Source organism: Euprymna scolopes, chromosome 33 (genome assembly GCF_053919585.1).
Source record: "Euprymna scolopes isolate OS-2025 chromosome 33, ASM5391958v1, whole genome shotgun sequence".
In the NCBI taxonomy this organism is placed as follows: Eukaryota; Metazoa; Mollusca; class Cephalopoda; order Sepiida; family Sepiolidae; genus Euprymna; species Euprymna scolopes.
In genome coordinates this window covers 79,579,234-79,589,464 of record NC_136514.1, presented here as the reverse complement: position 1 = coordinate 79,589,464, position 10,231 = coordinate 79,579,234, and the positions used below count along the sequence as shown (strand labels likewise).

Sequence of the window (10,231 nt, the reverse complement as noted above, 5' to 3'; positions counted from 1 at the left end):
GAGTTCGACAGAAAGCTTCCAGGGTTCGACAAGGTACACCTCAACAAGGTTGGGGGTGGTTACATAAACCGAAACATTGTGAAAATTCAAGATGAGAACAGTAATGCGAAGAATGAAAATAATACGCATCTTTTTTGTGTTATGCAGTCAAGTGCATAAATTCTAACGTTGCATCTCTGATTAACGTTAGCTGACAAAAGATAGACGATCTGTTATAAAAATTGATTGCTTTTATTAGCAATTGTTAAATTTTATACCAATCAACTCGTTTTTATATATCTCTTTTCATACAGGCATAAATTGTAATAAATAAATTATTACAGATATATATATATATATATATATATATATATATATATATATATATATATAAATAACAATATATGTGCAAGTTTTGGAGCACATTTTAACAAAATTTTTTTTATGAATCTACAACTTGGACAGAAGATTATAGAAGCCTTTTTTTTTTTTTTTAATATATATATCTCAGGCATTTTTCTAAAATAACACCACTAGAATATAAAATCTGTTAATTCCGCATGGTGGCTATTTCTGAGTTTTTTTTTTCTTCTTTTTTTTTTCAAGTGAAATTCTAGGATCTATCTGCTAGGTACGAAGCTGAAGGCATCTATGAACACTGATGACCACGGGGCAAGCGGTCAAGGACAGCACTCAAAACTGGACAAACACGACCAGCTTTAGTTATTTTGTTTTGTTTGATCTTTTTTTTTCTGTATGCTCCCCCCTCTCCCCTCCCGGTGACATGGTTAAAAAAAAACAGAATCAAACAACTTCTGAAGTTGACATCCTGCGTGGTTCAAACATGAAAATTTTTTTGGCGGGTGGAGTTGTGGGGAGGGGGGGGGGACTGGAGAGGTTCAGTTTGTAGAGTGGTGCAGTAAAGTCGATGAATTCTTCAGAGTTGGAGGAAAATGGTGACGCAGAAACGACGCATAGGTATGGACAGGCAAGATCAAGATTTATCCGTCTCCTGGTGTTAAACGGGATTTTTTCTCACTCGTCGGCTGGTCATCGTGGTCCGCTTGTACAGTTAAAGGGAGAGAGGTTAATGTGAGGACGGGGTTTAAACGGTGGTGGTGGGCCGACGCATGTTGTTGCATGATTAGTGAATGTGGTAGAGAGTGAGACATTGATGATGATGATGAAGAGGAGGAAGAAGAGGAAGAGGAGAGAGACACTTTGGGTGATGCTGAATCCCGTGGAGGAGAAATCGGTTCACTCTTGATTTTGCCCATGTCTGCCAAATTCAGAGTGCTGCAAAAAAAAAAAAAAAATTTCATTAGAAGTCTTTTAAAACAAACACGTTTTGTTTGAAGGCTATATCAATGCGGTTCATAAGTAACACTAGACATGAGTTAGTATATAAAAGAATGACAATATTAGAAGGAATTTTCAATAATTCGCAATTATATTGCGTTTATGTACCAACATAATGTGTCGTACAATATGGTAGGTGTTGATGTCTCTAATTTTCTAGAGTAATATCTCTTCTTCAGGGGAGAAAATAAAAAATAATGTATACGACTGTTCGGCAAGATTTCTTTTAAATCTGTTTCATCTATTTATTACTAGAAGTCAGTTTTTTTTTTTTTTTTTTTTTTTTAGTTTGAAGTAACAATGCTTGATTTTTTTTTTTTTTTTTTTTTAGTTTGAAGTAATAATGCTTGATTTTTTTTTTTTTTTTAGTTTGAAGTAACAATGCTTGATTTTTTTTTTTTTTTTTTTAGTTTGAAATAATAATGCTTGATTTTTTTTTTTTTTTTTAGTTTGAAGTAACAATGCTTGAGTTTTTTTTTTTTTTTTTTACTTTGAAGTAACAATGCTTGAGTTTTTTTTTTTTTTTTTACTTTGAAGTAATAATGCTTGATTTTTTTTTTTTTTTTTTTAGTTTGAAGTAATAATGCTTGATTTTTTTTTTTTTTTTAGTTTGAAGTAAAAATGCTTGATTTTTTTTTTTTTTTTTTAGTTTAAAGTAATAATGCTTGATTTTTTTTTTTTTTTTTTTTAGTTTGAAGTAATAATGCTTGATTTTTTTTTTTTTTTTTTTTTTAGTTTGAAGTAATAATGCTTGATTTTTTTTAGTTTGAAGTAATAATGCTTGAGTTTTTTTTTTTTTTTTTTTTTAGTTTGAAGTAATAATGCTTGATTTTTTTTTTTTACTTTGAAGTAAAAATGGTTATTTTTGTTCTTATTAATTTGAAGTTGCAATAATTAAGTTTTTTTTTTTTTGCTTTGAATGCTTGAATTTTTTTTTTATTAATTTGAAATAACAATGATTATTTTTTTTATTTTATTAATTTGAAGTTGCAATAATTAAGTTTTTTTTTTAATTTGAAGTAAAAATGATTAATTTTTTTTTTTTTTTAATTAATTTGAGGTAACAATGCTTGAGTTTGTTCATGTGATCGTGAAGACATTGTCAGTACAATTCTGGATGAGAAAAAAGCGTTTTTTTTCAATTCTGAATCAAGTTTTTAGAGTTCAATCCCATAATATTTAAACCACTTGTTAGATGATAAATAAATTGGCTATAACAACGGTATACAATATAATTTCTAAAACATTTTTCTATTTATGTTAATATTCCTAAATTGTTTTTTTATGCATACAGCTATAATTATGTTGACATACCAGTTTCTATGAGATCACCAAAGTTAAGCAATATTGAGTGTGACCAATTATGAGGAAGCGAGTAACCAATAAAATAAATTATATACGCAGCTTCATGTGCGCAGGACGACCTACGCAGCTTCATGTGCGTAGGACGACCTACGCAGCTTCATGTGCGTAGGACGACCTACGCAGCTTCATGTGCACAGGACGACCTACGCAGCTTCATGTGCACAGGACGACCTACGCAGCTTCATGTGCGCAGGACGACCTACGCAGCTTCATGTGCGCAGGACGACCTACGCAGCTTCATGTGCGTAGGACGACCTACGCAACTTCATGTGCGTAGGACGACCTACGCAGCTTCATGTGCGCTGGACGACCTACGCAGCTTCATGTGCGCAGGACGACCTACGCAGCTTCATGTGCGCAGGACGACCTACGCAGCTTCGTGTGCGCAGGACGACCTACGCAGCTTCGTGTGCGCAGGACAACCTATGCAGCTTCATGTGCGCAGGACGACCTACGCAGCTTCATGTGCGCAGGACGACCTACGCAGCTTCATCTGCGCAGGACGACCTACGCAGCTTCATGTGCGTAGGACGACCTATGCAGCTTCATGTGCGTAGGACGACCTATGCAGCTTCATGTGCGTAGGACGACCTATGCAGCTTCATGTGCGTAGGACGACCTATGCAGCTTCATGTGCGTAGGACGACCTATGCAGCTTCGTGTGCGTAGGACGACCTATGCAGCTTCGTGTGCATAGGATTATGTATGAATTCTGAACAAGAAGCACACTTTCATCAAACCCTCACTTGACCTTGTGTCTAACGTCTTGGAAAGGAAGTAAATATGATCAGTCACAACTAACCTTGTCAGTTGCAAGTTCGTCCCATGAGCTGGTAGGGAGCTGTGTGCCCCCCATTGGGCAATTAACTGGGTCTGGCTCATCAAACTCGGTAGGTCTGCACTGAAGTGAATGTCGCCTACAAAAAAACAAAAATAAAACAATAGGGCACGTGTATAACAATGAGAGAGAAACCAAAATTTAAATTGAGAAAATTTAGACAAATCTTCACGTTTGGTTTCTGAATTTTTGAGATCAGGATTTGATTCATATTTGGATTCTTTGAACTACTGTTCTCATCTTGAGTTTTATTCTCACAATGTTTCGAATGATGTAATTGCCAAATTCTTCATGTGTATCATGTCAAACCTAGAAATCTGCATGGAATTTCAAATGGAACCTTTTATTTAATCCATATGACACTTTTCTGGAGGTTGAAGGTTCAATCTTCAGTGTGGATGATACTAAAATTATAATTGCAAAATACTGCCTGTTTCCCACCTGACTACAACTTGGATGTCTTCAAGTCCAACGTAAACAAGTTCCTGATGGGCCGCCCCCTTAAGTAAACACTTTATGAAATCTCAACACGAACGTACAATGTACTGTACATGCAATAACCCTTATCCCTGAGTGGCTTCCGGGCCTTGATAAGTGGGGACCTCCTTGTAAAAAAAAAAAAACAAAACAAAAAAACTCAAGACGTCTTTTCTGAGATGGCTGTTGGAACGAAAGCAGGATATGAATAAAAGGTTCCATTCAAAATTTTGTACAAATTTCCAAGGTCAACAGAAAGATTCCTCTGAATGTCATCTGAAACGTTAGGAGACGCAAGATAAGCACAGTTGTCCAAAGAACACAAATAATAAAGCTCCACGTTTCCTGCCATAATATACTTACATATCAAATTGCTTGCTTTTTGCTATTAACTGAATATTGAAACCAGAAATAATGAAAACTAAAACAAAATTTAAAACGAAAATGCTATTTCAAACTTCATTAATGTTCACGTTTCTTTCCTTCGCTCGCATATAGCAGACACTAAATAACCAGTTTCCTCATCGTAGTTAAATACGTTGGTATTATGAAAATCCAACACACATCCAATAGCAATCACGTCTGCCAAAGAGACATCGTCGAATTGACAGAACTAGATCCCGAGCAACACTGTTGAATTGACAGAACTAGATCCCGAGCACGAATGCAGTAACACACAACCAGAGCAATCCTCCTCCACGCACACCAAATGACCTATCGGCTGTTTTCTATAGTTGCTGGGTGAAACCCAACTGTTGCTATGGGCAGGATGGATCTTACCCATTGGCAGATTCCTAACCTGCAACTGAAATGTCTCAGGGTCACTCCTTGATGCAGGTTTGTATTTATTTTTTTTATTACATTTTAGACTACACTCAATGTGTTAGTTACAAGCTGCTCAGAGAATTTTTTCTCATTTTCGACAGAGTTTAAAACCGATTTGTAATCAAGTTTGCTGGTGATCGCTATTCTCTATACCCCCCCCCCCCGCGCTTCTCACATCAAAAATGTTGCTATTCTTCCTTTTATTGGCATCAATGTGAAGGACTTTGAGATAATGGCTTCAAAATGATCAGTCTGATGGAAGCAGGTCTAACATGGATTATAAAATTGTGTAAAAAAAAAAAAAAAAAAAAAAAAAAACATTTTTAATACTTACTGGTAAGCTGGGACGGATTAGCCGTACTGTTGCCTGGTGTGGCCACCGATACTACTGGGGTGTCAAGAGCACTCATGCCACCACCTCTCAAAGAACTCTGAAATAAAAATTATAACTACAGTGTTTTTTTGTTTTTTCTAATAACAGTTTATATTGTAAGTTAGCCACTGTCAATCACTTTTTATCTACACGGGTTGTTCCAAAAGTAAGGCCTCCTATTTTTTTTCTCTTAATGCAAAAAGTTGAAGAGCTATGAAGACAAGGGTTGTACCATAAAAACAAGCAGCCTTTTGTGGTTCAGAACTTATTTTTCTACATAGTCACCACCATTCTCAATGTACTTCTGCCAGGAATTCAATGACATCGCTGCTTCTGACACACATCTATGTTATGGGTGCCTTTTTAGAGTCCCACACTGTCAATATTTGCAAGAAAGAGATAAAACTTTGCTCTTATCTATTCGGGCAGAATTAAATAAGATGCATTACTTTATGAACGCTCCCCATGTATATATTGATAAGCGTGTACTTTTTTTTGTAATCTTTTAAAATGAAGAAGGAGGACTCATGCAACTGCCACTTTTCAAAAAGAAAAAAGGATAGAAGGAAAGAGGAGAGACACGGCAGGAGAGAGGGAGGCAAAGAGGAGAGACATGGCAGGAGAGAGAGGGAGGCAAAGAGGAGAGACACGGCAGGAGAGAGAGGGAGGCAAAGAGGAGAGACACGGCAGGAGAGAGAGGGAGGCAAAGAGGAGATACACGGCAGGAGAGAGAGGGAGGCAAAGGGGAGAGACATGGCAGGAGAGAGAGGGAGGCAAAGAGGAGAGACACGGCAGGAGAGAGAGGGAGGCAAAGAGGAGAGACACGGCAGGAGAGAGAGGGAGGGAAGAGGAGAGACACGGCAGGAGAGAGAGGGAGGGAAAGAGGAGAGACACGGCAGGAGATAGAGGGAGGTAAAGAGGAGAGACACGGCAGGAGATAGAGGGAGGCAAAGAGGAGAGACACGGCAGGAGATAGAGGGAGGCAAAGAGGAGAGACACGGCAGGAGAGAGAGGGAGGCAAAGAGGAGAGACACGGCAGGAGATAGAGGGAGGGAAAGAGGAGAGACACGGCAGGAGATAGAGGGAGGGAAAGAGGAGAGACACGGCAGGAGATAGAGGGAGGCAAAGAGGAGAGACACGGCAGGAGAGAGAGGGAGGCAAAGAGGAGAGACACGGCAGGAGAGAGAGGGAGGCAAAGAGGAGAGACACGGCAGGAGATAGAGGGAGGGAAAGAGGAGAGACACGGCAGGAGATAGAGGGAGGGAAAGAGGAGAGACACGGCAGGAGATAGAGGGAGGGAAAGAGGAGAGACACGGCAGGAGAAAAAGAGAGGGAAAGAGGAGAAAAGGAGAAGGAAAGAGGAGAAACATGGCGCGAGAGAAAAGGAGAGACATGGAGAGAGAGAGAGAGAGGAGAGACATGGCGCGAGAGAAGAGAAGAGACATGGAGAGAGAGAGAGAGAGAGAGGGAGGGAAAGAAAGAATAATCAAGTATAGCACGTTAAAGCATGGCTGCTGGTTCTGTGGAGTTTTAGGAGATTCAATCTTTTAGGCCATTGCCTTCCATTTTAGAGTGGAGCAAGTTTATTGCTTACTACCTGAGGCGCCCCTACCAGGGAATACCGACAGGGCAGCCGAAGTGATTTTTGATAGACCAGAGTCTTCCTCCTTTAGGGATGCTGACTTGACTCTCCTTGCGATAAGAAGAAAGTAAATCATGATTCTCCATCGCCAAAGCAATAGTGATACCGTAATCCCTCGCTACTTCGTGGTTCGATTATCACGGATTTGCTACTTCACAGGTTATTCTATACGGATTTCCACCATAATCCATAAAAACCATGATAATCGAATATTCTATACATATTTATGCACAGTACTGAACTGTAATAGTGTACTGTACAACCTATTATTATTATTATTATTATTATTATTATTAATATAGTAAATGGTTCGGTTTTAAACATTACAGGGATGGTTATAAACAGACAATAAACAATTAAATAAGTTAAAAATAATGGTTTTGCCCTACTTTGCGGATTTTTGAATATCACGGGTCGTCTTGGTCCCTATCTATCATGATATTCGAGAGAATACTGTATTCTCGAAATAATTTAAAAATATTTCCTTTTTATTTACCATTTCGTTTGACTTTGGTGGAATCTGAATTCTTAATTCTGGTCGTTTGGCTTGGACTAAATGTTCGGTACTCGAGATGCTCAAATCAGCAACATCTTTATCTGGGTCTAAAGTTGTGACGAGTGTCGGAACTGGCTGCGTGTGGGGTACAGGTGAATTGCTGTCATCACGATGTTGTTGAGGGATCTGCAAAGTACGAGTGACAACGGCAGGGGGACTGGAGGAATCCCCACCACTTTTGGAACCTGGAAAACAAAAAGAAACTTTCATGAAACACAATCACAGAAATTTCACAAACGAGAATTGTACACGAGACAAGTTTTTTTTTTATATACTAGCTGTACAGACCCGGCGTTGCTCAGGAGTTAAAAATTTTTTTTTTTTTTTTTTTACTTTCATTTTTTTTTTTACTTTCATTTTTTTTTTTTTTTTACTTTCATTTTTGCTTTCTTTTTAAATTGCACAAATGCCAGGGTTTTTGTTTTTTTTAACTGTTAAGTTTGTAAATAAAGAGTAGTTATTCCGAGATGGCTTATCTGGTGACATCCTTGACTAATCATATATGGCATGTAAAATGCAACTTCTCCATAGCAAATGACTACTTGTGCTTGGTTAAGGGAGCAGCATTCATACAGATTTTCAAGTACATTTCAAGACCGTCTCCAGACAAAATTCAAGTTTTCAAAACAAAATTTGTATATAAACAATGATATAATAAACCAAAAAACTTAATAATGGACACCAGAAAAAGTTATTTTCATTTACATACAAAACAATATGTCTGTCGACAATCATATTCACATTCCCTGACCCACTTATATTTAACCAACCATGCACGATTAAATGTTATTTCCCCCATTGTAAATTGGTCTATGCTGTGTTCTTTTAACTTTCAAATTTCCGGTATTGTAGAGACAAAAATTACATCCCTTTATAAAAAAAAAAAAAAAAAAAACGATGTTATTATATGGAAAAATTAGTTTTGTATTAAAGGGACATAACTCTTGTATGCACTATAATGCAATCTAATTTCAAAATAATTTCGATCTGATCTACAACATTTAAAAAAATTTTGGTCAAGATCAAAGTGTAGTATCTGTTCTCCAAATGCTGCACTTCCATTTCTTGTTCTCTTTTGGTGGAGGATCAGTCTTTCATGATTGAGACAATTTTTTATTTTTGTACCTTTTCTCCACATTAAAAAACGACCCTTGTGTCTAAATGTCCCGTGGGGAGGCATTGTAAATAGGTACAATATTTAAAAAATAGTTTAATGGTATTTTTTTTTTTTTAATAGTTAAAATATAGTTTAATAGTATTTATCTTGGTTTTATTCCTAATATGTCACCATAAATTTTTACTGGTCATAAAGAATACGATTTTCAAAGACTTTTCAAGACATTTTCCATATTTTCAAAAATTTTTTAAGGTAATAATAGAAATAAGGCCTTTTCAAGGCAAAAGTTAAAATTCAAGGACTTTTCAAGCTTTTGCAAACCCTGGAGAGATCCTTCTTCACGAGGTTATCAACATGCATGGGTATAAACAGTACACAGCAGATCTAAAGGAGTAAATCTTCAACAATAACCCCTCGATATTTTAAAGGTAGTTGCGGCAATCATCATCAACAAATGGATGAATAAGGAGAGGGAGAGAACATTGTAGCTTTGTAAAAGATCATTTTTGAGAATAGAAAATTGCTCCTATGAGAGGATTATAACTAAAGGTATTGCCATACGGACTTAGGGTTATGCATGTTTTATGCACTTTGTAATTCCATTAGTTGTTCCAGCTCGATTAGTTGTTTCTGTTTTTAAAGTAATATTTACGTCGCATGTGACAATAGGAAATCAATTATTATTGATAAAATAAATTACTATTTCCTCAGGCAACACCAGGTATCCCTGTTTACATATTGATATAAATGTGATTGAAACAATAAGAATAATACCTGAAGTGGAAGGCACTGGACTGTAGGTGGCAGGTAGAGTTGTTGCTGTTGATTGGCCATTCTGATTTGAGGAAAGTAAAAGGACAGCGTTGTGGCTGGCGCCAGACATTGTGGATGCAGGCTGGGCGCTGCTCGTAGAACCAGAATTGTGCATCGTGAAATTACTGATTGGCACCGACACTTGTTGATACGGACTAAGATTAGTTGAAGTTTGCTGCTAAAAGAAAAATTGAAATTAAAAGTTGATATTTTTCCATTTGAAAAGGTTTTTCTTTTTAGATATTGATTGGGCACATCCACTAGTATGTAATTTGGTTAGTTGACAATAACAAGAAACGAAAAAAGATACTGAAAGATTAGCTGATATTAATTCGATGATACCAAATTGAAAATTGATTAGATAATAGGATTGTGCTGAAAATGGACAGATCACATGACTCAAAGAAATAGGGTGATAGGAAAAGACAATGTTGAGACACATGCAAAGATGTCAGACTTGGAATAACATAAGTTTACGACATAACTAATAATTTTGATTTCCCAAATCATACTGGTCAGTAGTTTGAAACAAAGATCAAGTTGAATAAATGTTCATCGTCTTCCAAATTTATTTTGAGTTAGTCGTTTTGAGAAGTATGAAAACAGCTTTAATTAAAGGATGGCATTTGGTCGGTCTAGGAGGATCACGAAAAGCGTGTACATGGAGAAAGTTTAGTAGCCAAGATATGAATAACAATTTTTGAACTTTAATGTTTCTCTGATGACTAGCGGGGGTACCCGGCGTTGCCTGGGTTTGTGTAGGTGGTGTAGTAAGGAACCAGGGAGGGGGAGTGGTAGTAGCGGGGAGGGAAATCAAAACAACAGTAGGCAGTTTGGGTAGAAAGAGGTGTTTAAAAAAAAAAAAAAAAGGTGGTAATAAGCAGGCA

At 37.0% G+C, this 10,231-nt stretch overlaps 1 protein-coding gene across 32 annotated transcripts in view; it reads right to left on the bottom strand.

Annotated features, from left to right (window-relative positions):
• Positions 1-454: 454 nt before the first annotated feature.
• LOC145258313 (myocyte-specific enhancer factor 2C-like) overlaps positions 455-10,231 on the bottom strand; it is a 180,777-nt gene continuing 171,000 nt past the window's right edge. For 7 of the 32 annotated variants that reach the window (XM_080116388.1, XM_080116387.1, XM_080116385.1 and 4 more), the window contains exons 6-10: positions 9,306-9,522; positions 7,355-7,599; positions 5,174-5,274; positions 3,506-3,620; positions 455-1,275 (exon numbers count right to left, since the gene is read on the bottom strand). In XM_080116388.1, the coding sequence (XP_079972514.1) occupies positions 1,237-1,275; positions 3,506-3,620; positions 5,174-5,274; positions 7,355-7,599; positions 9,306-9,522 (717 nt within the window). In that variant the 3' untranslated portion in view covers positions 455-1,236. Of the gene's footprint in view, positions 1,276-3,505; positions 3,624-5,173; positions 5,275-7,354; positions 7,600-9,305; positions 9,523-10,231 lie in introns of all 32 variants that reach the window. The other 25 variants (XM_080116375.1, XM_080116373.1, XM_080116376.1 and 22 more) reach the window with 5 other exon arrangements.